Source organism: Neodiprion pinetum, chromosome 2, assembly GCF_021155775.2.
Source record: "Neodiprion pinetum isolate iyNeoPine1 chromosome 2, iyNeoPine1.2, whole genome shotgun sequence".
In the NCBI taxonomy this organism is placed as follows: Eukaryota; Metazoa; Arthropoda; class Insecta; order Hymenoptera; family Diprionidae; genus Neodiprion; species Neodiprion pinetum.
Window position 1 is genome coordinate 28258301 of NC_060233.1, and position 21118 is coordinate 28279418.

General features: G+C 40.2%; 2 protein-coding genes across 2 annotated transcripts in view; both read left to right on the forward strand.

Annotated features, from left to right (window-relative positions):
• The first annotated feature begins 172 nt into the window (after positions 1 to 172).
• LOC124211995 (dynein axonemal heavy chain 7) lies at positions 173 to 17054 on the forward strand. The gene is made up of 49 exons (XM_069133576.1): positions 173 to 238; positions 359 to 797; positions 881 to 1032; positions 1102 to 1255; positions 1366 to 1515; positions 1785 to 1964; positions 2085 to 2461; positions 2606 to 2827; positions 2904 to 3201; positions 3286 to 3633; positions 3720 to 3985; positions 4069 to 4222; positions 4283 to 4509; positions 4576 to 4777; positions 4868 to 5102; positions 5176 to 5291; positions 5388 to 5666; positions 5748 to 6005; positions 6081 to 6365; positions 6434 to 6682; positions 6750 to 7095; positions 7174 to 7343; positions 7413 to 7544; positions 7648 to 7869; positions 7938 to 8389; positions 8460 to 8657; positions 8738 to 8885; positions 8986 to 9198; positions 9264 to 9436; positions 9565 to 9874; positions 9945 to 10190; positions 10283 to 10512; positions 10584 to 10803; positions 10889 to 11077; positions 11167 to 11541; positions 11610 to 11782; positions 11903 to 12148; positions 12220 to 12507; positions 12584 to 12775; positions 12850 to 13076; positions 13195 to 13565; positions 13642 to 13822; positions 13887 to 14075; positions 14156 to 14753; positions 14816 to 15026; positions 15470 to 15704; positions 15803 to 15954; positions 16043 to 16324; positions 16436 to 17054. The coding sequence occupies exons 2-49, from the start codon at positions 414 to 416 to the stop codon at positions 16640 to 16642; spliced, it is 11712 nt and encodes a 3903-aa protein (XP_068989677.1). The 5' UTR covers positions 173 to 238; positions 359 to 413; the 3' UTR covers positions 16643 to 17054.
• A 1686-nt stretch (positions 17055 to 18740) lies between these two features.
• The window catches only part of Rbcn-3A (rabconnectin-3 alpha), a 31971-nt gene continuing 29593 nt past the window's right edge, over positions 18741 to 21118 (forward strand). The window contains exon 1 of the mRNA XM_046613891.2: positions 18741 to 19086. Coding sequence (XP_046469847.1) covers positions 19000 to 19086 — 87 coding nt within the window. The 5' untranslated portion in view covers positions 18741 to 18999. The remainder of the gene's footprint in view (positions 19087 to 21118) is intronic.

The window sequence follows — 21118 nt, forward strand, 5'->3', positions numbered from 1 at the left end:
AGGAAAAACTGCCCTGTCACGGAGGAAGATTTTCGCTCGGTCACCCTTGTAGAAAGTCCACTAGGGCTGCTTCGGCTTTTGGAGCACGACCTGGCAGAGGTGCCAAAAGAAAGGACCAGAGCAAACACTCTCAGCCCGCCAAACACGAGGATGACCACTCCGAAGACAATTTCGAAAAGGAGCCAATCATTTCATTCCCTGAACAGCTCTTTGAGTTTCCTAAGGAAAAGATACCGAGGTGCATTATTTTTATATACGTGTAACTTACAACCAATTTGTTTCAAACTACACTTTGAATCATTTTCCGAATGATAGTTTGATTCTTTTAATATTTTTCTTGGACTTGTCTCGAACACAGGCTTATCAGGTCCACCCCTTCCAAAGCTCGCCGGCAGCAGGAGCTCAATTTCAAGATGAATTGCTACACGGCACTGCGTAAACGGCGTGAGGAATTCAGGGAAAAGGTAGTTAAGATCGTATCTGCCGCCGACGAAACCGCCGATGTGTGTCCTGGTGATCCTGGGGATGGCTGGTTAACGGAGGATGAACGAGAATTGCTCAGATATTACTATTACATTCTGCACGGTATCGACAATGCTCATGTTGGACCAATTGACGTCGCGGTGATGAAGAATATCATCGCTCTCATACCCGTTAAGTGGAGAGAACACTTTCCAGAAATCTTAAAGCAGCTTGAAAAAGATGCGCTGGACGACTACATGCTGAGCGTCAAGAAATCCGTTGTTGATTTTGTTCTTCAGGATCCGCTGAAGCCAGAAAATATGGAGGAAGAAGTGGTGGGTCGCATTTCTGATATGCAGATTATCCATGAAGATCCTCAGAGACAAATACTCACCCGCAATGTTATATTATATTTCAGCAAACAGTATCTAATGAAAATTACGAAATCAAACACTTTTCACCACAGCACAGTATTCGGTATAAAGCGACCCAGGCTAAGTTAGAAAAGATTTTGAACTTGTACAATCCTTGCATTCGCAAGACTCTGGATCTCTGGTACAGAGAATTTCAGTGAGTACACTAAAGCATTGCCGATTTTGAATTTTTTATTTTGAAAAATTCTCTCCTGCCTTTTTGTAGTCAATTACGGCTGATAAACAAAAGAGAACTCGAGACCTACGGTGAGATCTATGACCTGGAGAGTTTTGACTGGCGATTTTCACGAATGGTCGCGAAAGCTAAAGATGCGCTGTGTAACAATTGGTTTCCGAAAATCTTACGCATATTTACAGCTGTAAGTGCAGTAAAAAATTTATTCAAATCATGAGGGTTGAATGGATTTGCCATCGAATGAGATTAAACAGCGTAACCGCGATTTCCTCACTTCTTCAAGGACGTTTTCAGGGACATAAAAAGGGATTGCTGCCAGGCGCAAGCAATCCAGGAAAAAGAGAGCAATTCTTCCACTGCCTGGCAACAATTATGGAATCCCAACTCCGTGATCTTTGTTTGGAATCAATCAAAGACTACATGGCTTATATTTTGAGCTTCCGAGTAAGTGACAAGTTTATTTTCATTTTTTTGAGAATCTTTGAGTTTTTCTGCAGTCGTCAATTTGTAACTCGAGGAATTTAGCCTACACTGATATTCATATTCACTTCAAAATTTATTTTCATGCAGACAAAGAGAATATTGAATGTGAAAAATGTAAGTGCCAAGTTTTATGATTTTTCCTCAAGTAGATATTTGTCGAATTGATTGTAAAGAAAATGTATATAAAAATTACCTGTTCTCAATAATTAAACAATCATACGCTTTGGTAGTGTGGATTCAATTTGAACGTGATTATAAGAAATAAAACCTTAACGTTCGAGCCTTCGTTCAAGAACTTCACAGACACTTTGATCACCCTGTTGACTTCACTTCTGGAGGCAGTAAAACACGTACCTCGCCTTGAAGTCAAATTGTACAAAGATTACAACGGACCTGTCAAGGTCTTGCAGGTTTGTGCGCCACTCGAGATAATACCTATTCATACATCTAGAACGTCATAACTTTTTACCAAGTCGCGAATATTCTAAATCCAATTCCACTAATATCACGCTTTACTCAAACTACGGCAGCCAGTCATTCTTCGGGAAGTCATCGACAGTTACAGTCAACAAATCGTCAATCTCATCGAAGAACAACGTGTCGGGCCAGAGCAACGCCTACGGGATTTTGACCAGTACATGTCATTGATCGATGATCACGAAAACCGAACGGTTTTTGAATTCATAGACGCAGATCCCCCGCACAATCTGCAAGAATACGGTGTGCTAATCGACAAGTTTCACCAGCTCAGCATGGACATCCCTGTGTCGAATGAACACACAGTTTTTTTGGGAATGTTTGCCATACGGAGAACGCATCTGATTGAAAGTATTGCATCAATGGCGGCTGCTCAGAAAGAAACCCTCGTACTGGAGATGGTTTCGGATTATCAGCACAAATGTAGATTGTAAGCCAAGGATTTCTGTATTGATTTTTAACGCTGTTTCGCTCCACACATGAAAAAGAAACAAATCTTTGGATTTGGTCCGATTGGGACTTATTGACAACTTAATTTTTCCTAATGATGATTTTTGAAAACTACAATCTGTAGGATCTGCGAGGAATACGAAGCCATTGCTGATCAAGCCCTCTGCACTCCGCCAGGGACCCCTGAACTAATGCAGCTCATAAAATTTGTGAAGAAGGCTGAAACTGAATTAGTGTTTTTGCTTGAAGAGAGGCTAAGAGAAGTTCTGCAGTACATCATATTTTTGACAGACTACTCCCTGCTCACTCCTGTTGAAATAAAATCAGTGAATGCTGCTTTTCATTGGTAGGAATTCACCGTTGTGTTTTTGCCCCCAAATTAATCTCCGTTTTTAGTATCTTACACTTTTTCCTTTGAAAAGGTGCTACCGCATGCCTTCTGTCTTCGAAGAACACCGAGAAATAGTGGCACAGAAAACGATTGAATATCAGGAAGTTTTGTCAGTACGAATTCAAAAATTCGAACAAGACTTACAGTTATACTGGAAGCAGTGTGACGAAATACAGTATTGGGGTAACGTCGATGAGATATTTCGTTACAAAAAGAAGACAACAAGTCTTGAGAACCGACTAATCGCGGCTATGGATAGAATTGAAAGATTCAACGAGGAGGAGCAAATGTTCGGCTGGGAGTTATCGCAGTATCCACTGCGTAAAAAGGTAAACTTGCTGATACATTTTTGGATTCTTCAACTGATTCATCCACAATTGCAAAGCAACTCATTGTACATCGCTCAAAAACAGATTGCCGACAGACTAATGCCCTATAAAAAGTTGTTCGATGCTGCCTGCGAGTTTCTTTCCAACTATGAAAAGTGGACAAGTGCTCAAATCGGATCATATGATCCTGAAACAATTGAGTCAGATGTCGGTGTTGCTTATCGTACAGTCTACAAACTCGAAAAGACATTCCAGGAGCCAATCCTCAGGAAATTGGCTGAAACAATCAAATGTAGAATCGAGGAATTCAAAGAACACCTACCCGTTATAATGACGTTGGGAAATCCTGGGCTGAAGGCTAGACATTGGGAACAGGTTTCGGAGCTCGTTGGTTTTCCCATTAAAGTCGATCATAACATGACACTGGCAAAGGCAAGTGATTTAATTGACGTACAATCCTCTCAAATCGATTTGTGTTATATGATTCAATAATTTGCGGGCAATGCAATGATACATAGATATTAGATTTCGGACTGGACGAGTACGTGGATAAGTTTGAGGCCCTTTCTGAAGCTGCAACGAAAGAGAACAACTTGGAAAAGGCTCTTCAAAGAATGCATACTGACTGGACAGAGATGGAGTTTACAGTCACTCCGTATCGCGATACTGGGACATACGTTGTGGCCAGTGTAGATGACATTCAACTGCTGCTGGACGACCACCTGACGAAGGCTCAGACGATGAAGAACTCTGTCTACATCAAGCCATTTGAGAGTGAGACTCTGTAAGTAGTCAGTCCCAAGTACGAATGGTTAATCTGTTGCTATCAACAATATAACTGTGGTTGTGAATCTTTCAACTTTCCAGAGAATGGGAAGCTAAACTTCATTTACTTCAAGATATTATCGATTACTGGTTGAAAGTGCAATCGACATGGATGTATCTTGAGCCAATTTTCTCATCTCCTGACATTCAGCAGCAGATGCCAGAGGAGGGACGCCGCTTCAATGCTGTTGACAAGGCATGTTAAAAATATTCAAAAACAAGAACCAATGGTTATATGGATGTTGTTCTGATTTAGATTTGGCGAGACATCATGGGCACTGTAATATCCGATCCCAGAGTTTTGACGGTAGTCGAAATTGAGAAGATGCTCGATCGTCTCCAAAAAAGTATGGGGCTCTTGGAACTTATTCAAAAAGGATTGAATGAATACTTGGAAAAAAAGAGATTGTACTTCGCCAGATTCTTTTTCCTATCCAATGACGAGTTGTTGGAAATTTTGTCTGAAACCAAGGATCCAACTAGGTAAGTCTATCTGCTCAACGTCAAGTGTGACATAAGCAAAGTTCAGCATTTCTTTTTATCCGTTAGAGTTCAACCTCACTTGAAAAAATGTTTCGAAGGGATAGCGAAATTGAATTTCACCGAAGACATGGAAGTTACCGCAATGAGATCGTCCGAAGGTGAAGAAGTTACCCTCGAGTTTGTAATCGACACTTCAGCGGCTCGGGGACAGGTTGAGAAGTGGCTCTTACAGCTTGAAGATGACATGAAAAAAAGTGTACGCGCTATGGTGTGTACTCTGAACAAATTTAATTCAATAATGCCACTACTGTAATTCGGTATTGATGATATTTTATCTTTCTCCCCCTCCAATGGGTAGGTTATAAATGCGAAAAACACCTATCCAAAGAAACTCAGGTCAAAGTGGGTGCTAGACTGGCCAGGGCAGACGGTTCTCTGTATCGGACAAATGTACTGGACTGCTGAAGTCACGGCAGCTTTTTCTCAAGGACAAAAAGGGCTGAAGGAATATATTGAAAAGTGCAACTATAATCTGAACCAGATCATCATTCTGGTGCGTGGAAAACTGTCCATCCAGAATCGAACGACATTAGGTAAGAGGGGGACATTTTCTGACACTCCGGACTTGCACATATTACACTACGAATATTTCGTAATATTTGCTAGGAGCGCTGGTCACGTTAGATGTTCATGCTCGAGATGTTTTGGTGGGATTGTGGGAAGATCAAGTTGAGTCGGAAATGGATTTCAAATGGCTGTGTCAGATGCGTTACTACTGGCAGGTGAGAACTTCGAGAATGATAAAAATTGATCACAACTTCATTTTCCGTCGAAAAATCTATATGCAACATCACCAATTTTTCCGAATTATTTCACAGATGGATAACTTGCAAACAATGATGATCAATTCTTCGTTGCGCTACGGTTACGAATATCTTGGAAACTCACCGCGACTTGTTATAACCCCGTTAACAGACAGGTGCTATAGAACATTGTTTGGTGCTTTAAGTCTGCATCTTGGTGGAGCTCCAGAGGGTCCTGCAGGTACTGGCAAGACAGAGACTACCAAAGACCTGGCAAAGGCTGTCGCTAAGCAGTGCGTCGTATTCAATTGTTCCGACGGTTTGGACTACCTTGCCCTTGGTAAATTTTTCAAGGTACGGTTGACTGGATCGTAACATATCTGCTCTGGTTAAATTTCTTCTACATGATACGTAAAAATTACCTCCAATATGCAGGGCCTAGCATCATGTGGAGCGTGGTCATGCTTCGACGAGTTCAATCGCATCGACCTCGAGGTCCTCTCGGTAGTTGCTCAACAAATCCTCACCATCCAACGCGGTATTCAATCGGGAAAGCAAACGCTGATTTTTGAAGGCACTCAACTGACCCTGGATCCCACTTGCGCAGTTTTCATCACCATGAATCCTGGTTATGCCGGAAGATCGGAGCTTCCGGACAACTTGAAAGCTCTTTTCCGTTCTGTTGCCATGATGGTCAGTGATACCGCGAGCTTGTCAGCTTGAACATATTTCAGAATGATTGTTAGGCTTGTGTTTTCAACTCTGTAGGTACCAGATTACGGGTTAATATCAGAGAACACATTATACTCATATGGCTTCTATAGCGCGCGACCATTGTCCGTGAAAATCGTGATGGCCTACAGACTCTGCTCGGAACAGCTATCAAGTCAATGCCATTACGATTACGGAATGAGAGCTGTGAAATCCGTACTCGTAGCTGCTGGAAATTTGAAATTGAAGTATCCAAACGAGAATGAAGACATACTCATGCTACGCAGCATTAAAGATGTCAACCTTCCGAAATTCCTCAGTCATGACTTGCCACTCTTTCATGTGAGTTTCAGTTTCTATGGTACAATTTTCAACGTATATGAAATGAAAAATAACGTTGAAACCCACAGGGTATTGCTTCAGATCTATTCCCTAACGTGGTTCTTCCTGAACCTGACTATACTGATTTAAATACTTGTGCTCGGGACGCGTGTGAAAAGGCTAACATTCAATGCACGCCAGTATTCCTAGAAAAAATCCAGCAAATATTCGAAATGATGATCGTGAGGCACGGTTTCATGATCGTCGGGTATCCTTTCGGTGGAAAAACGACAGCTTATAGAATGCTCGCTGACGCATTGGAGTTGATCGAGCAACGGGTATGAGATCATTGCTCACCCATTTCTCGTCTTTACTATTTAGAGCTAATCATCTTTATTGTTACAGCAATTAATGGACGAGCATAAAGTTGAGATAACTGTAATTAATCCGAAGTCTATTACGATGGGTCAACTTTACGGCCAGTTTGACGGGGCATCACATGAGTGGAGCGACGGAGTATTGGCTGTAAGTTATCGGGCTTTTGCCGTGTCCACAAATGATAATCGCAAGTGGCTTATATTCGATGGGCCAGTGGACGCGGTGTGGATAGAAAACATGAATACTGTTTTAGACGATAACAAAAAGTTGTGCCTAATGAGCGGAGAAATTATCCAGCTGGCACCAACCACCAATTTGATTTTCGAACCGATGGACCTCGAGGTTGCCTCACCTGCTACGGTATCTCGATGTGGTAATGAATATAAGAAATATAAAAATAAGTCATAGTAACAATATAATTATGCTTTCCTAAACAAAGTCAACTCAACAGGTATGATTTACATGGAACCAGTGGCTTTAGGGTGGACACCCTTGCTTGTGTCTTGGCTTCAAGAAGTTCCTAAGGCATTAGGAGAGTGGCTGAAGAATTTCGTGAGAGACTGCCTATTTTTCCGTTTTTGTCGACCATTGTTACACTTATTGCGCAGAGGTGGCGTCACGGTAATTAAAGATGTCTTTAGAATCCTATTATTTTGGCTTGCTGAATAAAGCTTGATTTTCTTAATCCAGGAACTCGCACCGATGCCTGATTCAAATTTAGTACGATCACTGATGTACCTCATGGACTGCTTCTTGGAAGATTTCCACGACGAAAAGTTTTTGGAAGGTATGTCTGATATGGACCTCAGGGCACAAACGGAGGTAAGATATATTATAACCGATCTAAGGCTTAGGTTTATTGATTGATAATTTATTTATTGATTGCTTACTGCGGTCCAGTATTGTTTAATGCTTCACGTACCAGGGCTCGTTCTTTTTCTCCTGTATCTGGGCTATGGGTGGAACACTGGAAGCACGTCACAGAGAAAAGTTCAGTAGACTCTTCCGAGGTTTACTGGAAAAAGAATTTCCCGCAGTCCTACTCGAAGAGTTTAGATTGCCCAAACCTATTGATCCTCCAATTAAACCGTACATATTCATCATGCCAAAGGACGGACTTGTTTTCGACTACAGATTCATACGAGAGGTATTTAGACGGAATTACTGTATTGGAAACAGAACTTCGAACACTAAAGGAAAATTTACATTCACCAGGGTAAAGGAAAATGGAAATTATGGTCCGATGAATTGATCAATGCACCACCTATTCCCCGTGATATACCGGTGAATCAGATTATCGTGCCAACAGTAGAGACAGTCAGATATATAACCCTCTTTCAATTACTGGTCCAACATCAAAAGCCTGTACTTTTTGTGGGCCCGACTGGCACTGGAAAATCAGTTTACATCGTGGACTTTCTGCTGAGAAAGAACAACACAAATATCTACAAACCCTTATTCATAAATTTCTCGGCACAAACAACCGCTAATCAAACCCAAGACATCATAATGAGCAAGCTAGATAAACGTAGAAAGGGTGTATATGGTCCACCGATTGGAAAGCGGTGGGTCATTTTTGTGGATGATGTTTCTATGCCCTTGAAAGAAATCTACGGAGCTCAGCCCCCGATCGAGTTGTTGAGGCAATGGCTAGACCATTGGCAGTGGTAAAAATCAAAGGATATATCTGTTGTTCTGTGGTTGTGAGGTCACGTAAATATCGAAGATAATTCGCAGGTATGATAGAAAGGAAATTGTCCCGGTGAAACTTATCGAGATTCAGTTGATGTGTGCCATGGGACCACCAGGTGGTAGTGGTAAAGATGTCACACCAAGGTTCAAACGCCATTTCTTCGCGTTAACTATATCAGAGTTCGAAGACGACGTTATGATCACAATATTCAGTAAAATTGTGCTCTGGCATTTAGACACTAGGTAAGAACTGTCGGTGGCAGAATAACCAAATTATTTACCAAGTAGGATAATGAATCTAATATCACGATTCATCTCTCCAGAGGATTTAGCAAAGAGTTTGACCCGTGCATTGAACAGATTGTTATGGCAACCATGGACATCTACAAAGAGAGTCTCAGGCATCTCTTACCGACTCCTGCTAAGTCTCACTACTTATTCAATCTTCGTGATTTCTCGAGGGTAATACAGGTAGGCGAAATCACTACGTTCACAACGTCGCGAACAACCATACCATGAAGTTTTACTTCATCTTCCGTTGCTGATGGCACAACATTTAATTCCACTATAGGGCGTGCTCTTGTCTGTTCCGGAAACAATGCCGACACTGGTCAACATGAAACGACTCTGGGTTCATGAGATCCTCCGGGTGTACGGAGACAGATTGGTCGACGAGACAGATACCAACTGGCTTATCGATCAACTTCACAGAACCGTTCAGGAGAGAATGGAAATAGACATGGACCATATGTTCAGCGATTTGACCGCGGATAAGAAAGGGCCTGTAAGATATCGGTAGCATCTAATCACTCGGAGGGTACTGTTACAATAGTTTCTTCGCATTCCTAGGTTGGCGACTTCGAACTTCGGAATTTGTTATATTGCGACTTCTCTGATCCAAAAGTTGACATACGTCAGTATCAGGAAGTCCAAGACCTGGATAACCTCAGAGTAATAGTCGAAGCGTATCTTGCAGAGTTCAACTCGATGACAAAAAAGCCAATGAATCTGGTGCTATTCAGGTAACCCCCACTGAGTTGAACTTTATCAGAGTGCTGTAAATTTAATGTGAAGTAAAATATATGGGTGATTGATACTATAGTACTGCTACTACGCATAAATTGATAAATATTTCAACTGATTCATTTAGATTTGCAATCGAGCATCTTTCAAAAATATGCCGGATCATAAAGCAGCCGCGTAGCCATGCCCTCCTGGTTGGAGTTGGAGGATCCGGTAGACAATCCCTTACTAGATTGGCTGCACACATCTCCGAATATGAACTTTTCCAAGTCGAAATCAGCAAACAATATGGTAGTAATGAGTGGCACGATGATCTCAAAGTCATCCTGATGAAAAGCACCGCAACAGATCTACATTCTACTTTCCTTTTTACCGACACGCAGATCAAGGAAGAAAGTTTTTTGGAGGACATTAGCAATATGTTGAATTCTGGAGAGGTCAGTTACCTAAGATCATACTTTAAAAGCTTTTACACATTAGGTACATCTACTATAAATGATCTTACAGGTTCCGAATCTATTTTCTGCTGACGAGAGAGCAGAAATTTGCGAAAAAATGCGACAGATCGATCGCCAAAGAGAAAAGTCTGTACAAACTGATGGCAGTCCAGTAGCGCTGTTCAACTTCTTCGTCCAGATTGCTCGTGATCAATTACATATTGTTGTGGCAATGTCTCCAATCGGCGATGGTTTTCGCAACAGAATCCGGAAATTTCCAGCTCTGGTTAATTGTTGCACCATCGACTGGCTCCAGGTTAGCACTTTCTGCATCCCTTCATTTCTTGGGTCACCAGGGTATCTCCTTCTCAGATCTCAATTGGATCGTGATTATTTGATCCCAATCAGCCGTGGCCAGAGGATGCACTGTTAGCGGTAGCGACTCGATTTTTGGGTGAAATTGAACTTCCTGAAGCAGAAAGGATGGCGTGTATTGACATGTGCCAGTACTTTCACATGTCAACGCAACAGATGAGCAAGGAATTTTTTACAAGGGTACGCCGGAGGACATATGTAACTCCAACGTCATACTTGGAATTAATCAACACGTTCAAATCACTATTAGAAAAGAAACGAGGGTAAGTTTCAATTCACTGTAATATTCAACCTGACTAATTCAAATCTGCGTTAAAACCTTCATGATTTTCAGCGAGGTGATATTTGCAAAAACGCGGTACGAAGGAGGTCTAGATAAATTAGACAACACCAATCAGCAAGTCAAAGAAATGCAAGAAACCTTAAGGGAATTACAACCAATGCTTGTCACTGCAGCGAGTGAAGTTCAGCAAATACTTGAACACGTTGAAGCCGAGAGTGTCCAAGTGGCCGAAGTGGAGAAAGTTGTTAAAGTAGATGAAGAAGCAGCACAGGTGAGATGAGCTATTTTTCTATGCTTGGTCAACTACACCGCTCTCTCCATTCCTTCGGTATTCAGGCACTGATTGAACTTTGTAGGAAGTAGCAGCAGCAGCATCTAAAATCAAGTCGGAATGTGACGCAAACTTAGAGCAGGCAATGCCGATTCTGAATCGTGCTAATGCCGCTCTGAACACCCTGACACCTGCCGATATCGCGGTGGTCAAAACAATGAAGAATCCACCTGCTGGTGTGAAACTAGTTATGGAAAGCATCTGCATTCTCAAGGTTAGCACTTTTTGACCGTGAGATTTAATTTCGGTCATTTCATCTCGTGTGATACCTGTGCTGCATTCAGTGACTCTCTTGATCTACAGGAAGTCAAACCGGAGAGAGTACAGGGACCTGATGGAAAGTTGTGCGATGATTATTGGAAAGCATCGTTAAAAGTTTTGAGCGACATAAAGTTCATGGATTCCTTGATAAATTATGATAAGGATAACATCCCTGAACGTGTGATGGAGAAGATACGGAAAGATTATTTAACCAACGTTAACTTCGATCCTGACAAAATCAAGACCGCATCAACCGCCTGCGAAGGCTTATGTCGCTGGGTTTATGCTATATCCGAGTACGACAAAGTAGCTAAAGTTGTTGCACCGAAGAAAAGAGCTTTGGCCGAAGCGCAAGCAAAGTACAATGAAGCCATGGGTGAACTTGCGATCAAACGTGAACAGCTTCGACAAGTCCAGGTAATTATTTTTCGCTGGTAATAGATCAACTAATCTTTTTAAGTTCACACAAATTGCATTGGTCTCAGGCTAAACTGACGGCACTTGAAGACGTCTTGCAGACTCGCAAGGCCGATTACCAGGGAATGATGGATAAGGTTACAGACTGCGAGCAAAAACTGAGACGAGCTGAAGAACTTATAGGTGGCTTAGGTGGTGAATATACGCGGTGGTCAGAGAGTGCAAAGTCGTTGGGTGAAAGGTAGTGTTTTTTATAATCGAGCATTTTGTCACGTTGATAAACCAAGACTACCGCGGAACTTGTGACATGTAAAAGAAGATCATAATTAGATAGTCGTAATTCACTTAACTTTTTTACCAGATATTTTCAACTAACTGGAGACATTATAATCGGTTCGGGGATAGTGGCGTATCTTGGTCCTTACACAACCCCATTCCGTGTAGGTCAAGTTGAGAAATGGGTAAAACTGTGTACTGACTTAAAAGTAACATGTACCGAAGATTTTCAATTGAGGGATACTTTGGGCGATCCTGTGCTTATTCGATCGTGGAATATATTTGGTCTCCCCAGTGATTCATTCTCTATCGACAATGGAATTATAGTAACGTAAGTTATGAAAAATTACTGACGAAGATAGCCAGTTATCCTCAATTCGAAATGTTTCGATTATTATTTAGAAATGCTTGTCGATGGCCACTCATGATCGACCCTCAAGGACAAGCCAACAAGTGGGTGAAGAATATGGAAAAAGCAAACAACATGAGCATCATTCGCCTAACACAAGGAGACTACACAAGAGCTCTAGAAAACGCGATACAATTTGGACTTCCGCTTCTGTTAGAAAATGTTGGTGAAGAGCTGGATGCTTTGCTGGAACCAGTTTTGATGAAGCAGACCTTCAAGCAGGGTGGAGCACTGTGCATCAAGCTAGGAGATACAATCGTGGAATACAGTCATAATTTCAGGCACGCACACCGTGGGAGACCAAATAAAGATCTTCATCAGGGCTTGCTATGAATAAGAACAATTTAAATATTACAGGTTCTACATTACAACGAAACTGCAGAATCCTCACTATTTGCCTGAAGTAGCGGTGAAGGTAACCTTGTTAAATTTCGTGATCACACCTGGTGGACTGGAAGATCAACTCCTTGGAATAGTAGTTGCAAAAGAACGACCAGATCTTGAGTCAGAGAAAAATGCTCTGATCGTTCAAGGAGCTGCCAATAAAAAGTAAAACGATGCATTCGTATCAGAGCATACACACTTTTGACATACAGATAATTATAATTTATTCGTGAACACAGGATGTTGAAAGAGACAGAAGACAAAATCCTGGAAGTTCTGTCAGCTTCTGAAGGTAACATCCTGGAGGATGAAGGAGCCATTAGCATTCTAAGCTCGTCAAAAGTTTTGAGCAACGATATTCAAATCAAGCAAGCAGCAGCTGAAATCACTGAGAAGTCGATCGACGTTGCTCGACTGCAGTACACTCCGATCGCCGTTTATTCTACGGTTCTGTTTTTCACCATTGGTGAGATACTATCACGGCCTGATATGTCACATTCTTTAATTCAATATTATTTTTATCACTTTGCTTTCAATATTGAATTATCATAAGGATAATTATTTGATTCACTGATGCTTTACAGCTGTATTGGCCAACATAGACCCGATGTATCAGTATTCGCTGGCCTGGTTTGTGAATCTCTTCAAGGCAGCTATCGAAAACACTGAGCAGCTCGACGACGTACAATTACGTTTGGCTGATCTGACAAAATACTTTACGTACTCTCTTTACGTAAACATATGTCGCTCTCTCTTCGAAAAGGACAAGCTGCTATTCTCGTTTCTACTCGTCATCAATTTATTGAACAAAGAAGGACAAGTCTCAATGCCTCATTGGATGTTTCTTCTGACGGGTGGAATCGGCTTAGACAATCCATTTGAAAATCCAACTAGTTGGCTTCCAGTCAAATCTTGGAATGAACTCTGCAGATTGGATACCATTGAGGGTTTCAAGGTTGATAAAAACATCAAATCTCCGATCTTATTTGTTTGAATCATGTAACAACATGGCATTTATCTTCACTCAATAGGGAATCAAAGAATCGTTTACCGCTAATTTATCAGCTTGGAAGTCATTCTTTGACGATAAACAACCCCAATACGCAACTCTACCTGTTCCGTTTGATGATGTTAAGCATATGGAACGAATGTTGATCCTGAGATGTATTCGACCAGACAAAATAGTGCCAGCAGTTCAGGCTTTCGTGGAAGGTGAGAAATATGGTGATAAATCTCTGATAAGTACATAAGTAAACTCGAAATGCTCGTCTTCCAGCCGAAATGGGTAGGCAGTTTGTGGAGCCTCCACCTTTCGATCTAGCAGCGTCATATGCCGATTCTCACTGCTGCGTACCGCTTATCTTCGTTTTAACACCTGGAGCCGATCCGAATCAAGTATTGCTGAAATTTGCTGACGACCAGGGATTTGGAGCAGAAAAACTATTTTCTCTGTCCTTAGGGCAAGGTGATGATTGATTGGAGATATTAGACCAATTATAAGACGAAGTCCATTGCATTGTAATTGTACGCTTTCTCTGGAATTAGGCCAAGGCCCAATAGCTGTGAAGCTGATAAACGACGGAGTGAAATTCGGCTATTGGGTGGTACTGCAAAACTGCCACCTGGCCAAGAGTTGGATGAGCACTTTGGAGAAGATTTGCGAGGGCTTGCTCCCTGATACGATTCACCCTGACTTTCGATTGTGGCTGACCAGCTACCCCGCTGATTATTTCCCAGTATCAGTTCTCCAAAATGGTGTCAAAATGACCAACGAACCACCGAGTGGCCTTCGCGCAAACATCATACGCTCATATCTAAGTGATCCCATCTCGGATTCCGATTTCTATGAATCCTGTACCCAAAGCGACACCTTTAAGAAACTCCTGTACTCTTTGTGCTTTTTCCACGCTATTGTGCAAGAGAGGAGGAAATTTGGACCCATCGGGTGGAACACTCCATACGAGTTCAATGAGACCGATTTGCGCATCAGCGTATTCCAACTTCACATATTTCTAAACCAATACAGTGACGTGCAGTATGAGGCTCTCAAATACTTGACAGGGGAGTGCAATTATGGAGGAAGGGTTACAGACGAGTGGGATAGACGGACATTAGTTACAATCCTGGCTAAGTTTTACTGCAAGTAGGTATAACCGTTGCTGTTCAAGACTTTCAAGTCCTTTAATCGAACAAAAATAATTTCAGGGAAGTCATCGAACAAGAAGTTTACTACTATGATTCATCATCTACAATTTATTATTGCCCATCTGCGAAAGAATACGAAGCCTATATGGAGTACACCAAAAACTTGCCCTTGATTACTGGACCAAGTGTGTTTGGGATGAACGAGAATGCAGACATCATCAAAGAAGGGCAAGAAACTGATCTTCTGTTCCAATCGGTGCTCTTGACTCAGGTAAAACCATATACATAAAATTAGTACCTTTTTTCTAACTTAGTTCCGTTCTTCATTGAGTGCTCATGCTTTCACGCTGCTAGGATCGGACGGTATGTATGGGGGCTAGAATTAGTAATGCATAACCGTAGTTTCCCTAGTATATCATTAATGAACGTCTCTTTTATTCCAATTACTGCTACCGTAGGATCTATGGACGCTGGAGGTAGGTAGTCAATTCGCTTAGTCCAATCTTTCACTACACGTTTTTCATTACATGGATATTGTTTTTATGCTGCTATACAGAAACTGAAGGTAATTCACCTCCAACTTGTTTAACGTACACGACAGAGTAATATAATGATTGATAATTTTTGTCGTTGATAAGTGGCTTAATAGAGCAATACGTTACGTTTATATATTGCGGAACCTGAAATATTCTCATCGTCTGTTTCTTGACATAGGAAACTGGCGACACGGACAGCAGCGGAAAATCAGCAGATGAAATCGTGTTTTCGGTATCCAGCGATATTCTGAACAGATTGCCAAATGACTTCGATCTTGTCGAAGCCTTAGAACGTTATCCAACCTCATACAATCAAAGTATGAATACTGTTCTGGTTCAGGAAATGGGACGATTCAACAAGCTTCTACAGTGCATCAGAAGTAGCCTTATCAATGTTCAAAAGGCAATCAAAGGTACTAATTTCTACCTAACTGATGGGTATTTTCGCGGAAAATGAATTTCGAAGCACAGTTTTATAACTGCAATTTTTATTTTTGCTATTGGACAAAAGGATTTGTGTCCATGTCTTATGAGCTGGAAGAAGTCGTGGGATCCATTTTGACGGGAAGAATCCCTGGATTATGGAAACAGAATTCCTATCCGTCGTTAAAACCGCTCGGCAGCTATGTTAACGATTTTCTACAACGATTGGCTTTCCTACAGGTATACGTGTTGTACTGCTTTGTTAAGTTAAAGTATATCAAAAAATAGAAAATAGTTAGCTAGGCAGACAATATTTTGTTCTTTTCAGCTCTGGTTTGAAGAGGGTCCCCCGATTACTTTCTGGATATCAGGATTCTATTTCACGCAAGCGTTTCTCACCGGAGCTAGGCAGAACTATGCAAGAAAATATCACATCCCCATCGATCTCCTGGTATACGATTTCATGCCACAAAAGGAAAAAAATTTCACGCAGCCTCCTGAAGACGGTATCTACATTTACGGACTGTTTCTAGACGGTGCCAGGTTTGATATGACTGAAATGATGCTGGATGAAAGCCATCCAAAAGTCCTTCACGACGATGTGCCTTTCGTAAGAAATAGTTTCATAGTGTAAAAAGATGAATAAAATACATAAGTAAAGATAGCCGCACACCTTTCAGCTTGCGAATTTCGCTAAACATTACATACTCGACTGTTTCAGCTCTTGTTAACGCCAATGAAAAAAGAAGACGTACCCGAAAGACTGACTTACACTTGTCCAGTGTACAAAACTAGTGAACGTAGAGGTGTTTTATCTACCACTGGACATTCTACAAATTTTGTGATCGCTATATGGCTCCCAACGAACAAACCACCGGAACACTGGATCATTCGGGGGGTCGCAATGCTATGTCAACTTTCTCAGTGATTCAAAGCCCTCATCGAGAATACATCGAGAATAATTAGATATGATTGTAACTTTTAGTATAATTGAGAACCTGGAGCAGTCTTGCTTTTTTTTAAATTATCAATTTTAATACGTTTTTCAATTCGACGGTGTTAGATTAAAATAAGAACCAAATAGTCAACGAGATTTACTGTAATCAAAAAAATTAAATAATTATATCGTTGGTTCATGATTATTAAATTAAATACCAGTGAACATCAAGAAAAATGCTCAGAGATTCAACTGAAACGGTGGAAACTATTCACGATGTAATTATTTGCATAGCAAGTATTGACGTAATAATCGCTCAGGTGGCGAAATAATACACAATAAATATGAAAACAGTTGATTTATAAATTTCTTAACGTGCCTTGGAATACTGCAGATAATTGCTTGTTAGGGATAGTATATTTGTGTAACAACCAATTAGTGCTTCAGTGGACAGAGCACGGCTATGTTGAAACAAATCCAATTGATATGAATACAGGTGCTGATGGTGACAAGTGTTGAGTAGACGTTTTATTACTTCAAGCTAACACTTTGTAGACATCTATCATTGTTCATCACAGTTCATTTATCCGCGGATAATTCTGATTATAATTATCCAATGCACTGTGAATACGAGCAGCCGTTGACTAAATTCTTCCGTCAACGGATGCAACCCTCGGATAGTTGTGTATTGCGGATATTACTTACACGAATTAGTCCAGACTAAAAATAAAATGAAAAACTGTGAATGGTGCGCCACGTCGAAAATGATAATATTTGCACTTTTTTGCAATTTCTTATTATTTTGGACCATATTGTCACCGACCGAGCTTAGCCTCGAACCAGCTCTCATTTTTGATTCCGGTAAGTTTTCAATTTTACTTTGTTCCCCTAGCTACAGAATTTTATATTTTTTCTTATCGTTGGTCGAGTAAATACGTTTTCCGTTGCCTACACCTATGTACTATCGTATCTATTACGAACGACCTTTCCCCATTCATGTGATATGATGAGCGCGAGAAGTTGTACGCCATCCGAGTGTGGGGAAGACGGAGAGTGGGGGGAGTAAGCGAGTAGCGCGCATGCGCAGAGGAAGAAGCGCAAAGCGCGCGAGTAGCTCGCGAGAGAGAAGGAGGTGAGAGCAGTCCCACTCGAGCGCTCAAGGAGAAAGGTCTGGGGGTCGATTCTGTAATTTCACTTTTCACATTTTTTACCATCCAAGCATTCTTATTGTTTGACTTACTTTGCAAACCAATAAAATGCACGGAAGGTGGGAAATGTGAAAAGTGAAGTTATTATAAGGTGAATGAAGAAAATCGGTACTATTAATTCTGCACTAAAAACGAACCGAATTTTTGCTGGCATGCAAGCTTGAGTTTCGCCTCTTTTTTTCTTACTTCCTGGGTAGAACACATGTCTTAAGAAGCAGCTGTCTGAATAGCTATGGAATATCGAGATTTGCGTTCTATGCAGGATTATATCTAATATTTAGCCTCACTAGCCTGTACATAAGAGCTTTAAATAGGTGAAATTTCTTATTCCAGGGCTGAAAATAATAAGCCGTAATGATTTTTTATTTTCATTTTCTTAGTTCATCAACAAGTCAAAGTTAGATTTTCCAAATGAAATATGATACTGGTGATGATTATTTTATGATATATGGAATTGAAAGACTTTATTCTAGTACGAACGCCGTTCGTGACTGCCTATCGTTATGGAATATGTTACTAATGGCGTTGACTGAGGAACATAAAGACGGATTGTTTCTCGGAAAGTGTTCGTATGAAAAAAAATTCAGAGTAACTGTAATACATCGCGGATGCGCTAATTTTGATCAAGATGAAAAGCTGATAGTCGGCGATGTTTTTTTTTTTTGATAGGGAGAAATAGCAACTCCTAGTTTCGTTTTTACGGATTTATTGTTAAAAAATTGACTCTATATTTCCATTCGAAATTCCCGCGATTGTTTGATTGTAAACAAGCAGCGCATGCTGGCGGCGACTGAGGGAATGAGAGACGATTTCTATGTGACTACGGTGCTCGGGATCGTTGGGGTGGGAAAAGATGAGGATCCGGCAACTCCGCAAGGAGGCTCCAGTCTCCATTTAAAGATGGCCGATGAGCGACTGCTAGGTTGTAGTGGCACGTCAGTTTCAAGTGTCGGATTGTGATTAGGTACTGTACATAGGGATGTATAACAAGTGTTGATTGTTTAAATAACTCCAAACCCCGATAAATCGAGTGACGTGCTACGAGAAGAGTAATAACCTGAAATAATAGGAAACCAAGCATTATCAAATCATCCAGTATTAAATAAATGAGAAATGATAATGTGAATCAATGAAGGAGCCATGAATTGCCATCAGATACTGAGTGGTGCCTGCAATGCAGGCGATCGCTGTTACGCTGTCGGTTCTGTTGAGGGAATATCGTTCACGGTACGTGCGTTTTAAATTCACCCCGCTAACGAGCCGCTGTATGTATTTTTCATAACGAACCTTGGGTCGAACGCCCAGTTACAAAGCGCGTATTGAGATCAATAAAAGGTAATATCTAGGCCGAAGATTCGCGTAGTTAAGATAAAAGTCAATATGGCTTTATCGGCTGCTCTTTAACAGTCAGCTGATTTAACAATCCATTTCGGTTTTCTTCGACTGACGCGAGTCGGTCCAGCGAAAATGATTAATTATCCGCACGCACATAACGCATCAATTCGTTCATACAGTGGTGTGTCTAAACTTTGTCTATAAATAGACTGTCAGTGCAAACTTGACCACTGACGTGTATTATGCGCTTCTTTCAACTTTCAACGGTTTCTCAAAATATCTCGACTGCAATGAAATTTCCTTTAAATATATAGTCGCATCATTATTATTTTTTATTCATTTCGCTATTGAAAAAACCTTCCTACATATTTACCGACTACGTAACGACTTTGTCGGCTACTTATCTTCATTATCAACACATATTATCTCCAGCGTCTCTTGTGACACATTTATGCCCAACAGTTTAAGTTTACTCCAACTCAACAATAATGCGCATTCTTATTTTTATACTACTTGTCTGCTAAAATAATTCCTCAAAATTTACACACTTGACAAGCACGTCACATGAACCCTGACTGATGTTTCACTTGGGAAAACGTCAAACTTGAGTTTTATCTCGAAACGTGCATAAATTCATTGAATTCTATTTTGTAATGCCTCAAGTCTTGTTCATTTTTAGCTAAAACTCTGCATTACAAAAAAATGTCACCGCTCCCAGTTCAAGTCCAATTGCAGTCCTGCTATAAATATCCCACAGTTTTACTATGATCCTGAAAATCTTTTTAGAGATCTTTTACATCTTTTCTCATTCCTCGGAAAACATTGCATTTGCAAAATTATTCATTTTTTAACTATCACAAGTGTGGTAATAAATTTTTAATTACACATCTGTAAAAATATTCTGTATGTTTCAATGATCCTTCAAACAAATAATCACAAAGTCATGCATATCTTGCTTATCTCTAAAGACTCTTGGTCTTCTCTTTCAATTCGGATAAGAAATGAGTAATCAATCTGGTTATTTCGAATGATAAGAAATCCATTCATAATTGATCCACATTCAGATGCCTTAAGCAGAGTACATAATGGAGTATGAAATGGAATATGATGTGCTCTTCGTTCGATATTAACATAGAGTTCGATAGTCTAATAATTTTATTGATTTTCATAAACAATTTTGGCTATTGTACCAACAGATGAGAGGATTAATGGAAAAGTGATATGAATTGAAAAGAACTGTTTTCAAAATCATAAAACTTTTAAACACCGTTTCTTCCTAATTAGTTAATAATTTGGCTTTGGAATAAAACAGAAGAGAAATCAAATTTTTTACCGCTATCGGGTTTTTTTTCAAATATTATAGTGTTTCGGTGTAATGAATCAATTTCTTGCTGGCAGATGTGAAAAAAATTTACTGACAATACTCATTTTAATTTTAACCAATCTTTGAAGAAACTTTATACATTGATTTAGCCTACATTGATTTAGCCCTTCCTTCACTTTCCAGCACATAAGTTGAGATAACAAGAGATGGTTTTTAGCGTGCTTTTCACAGAATCTAATTTTTGCAACGTTATTTTACTGATATCTCATTTTCTGTTGTAAATGGGTATTTATATAAGCTGAAAATAACCTAAAAATGAGTATTATGTGTAATTATGATTAAATCAATAGAAATCATAATGCAAAAATAATTAATAATCACGAGGTTGAAGTTGGTAATATTATTGTAACGACATGTTGAGAAAAAAATCACTATTTTCTTATTTTCATAATGATTTTGAAGGAACTAGGATTGCAAAATATTACTATACTTCGTTTTATTACGGTTTACTGAATTTCAAACAGTTCCAAAACTGTGAAATAATGGTCTCTCCTCAACAATAATCATTACGATAAGGTTACTAACTTCAACATGATTAAT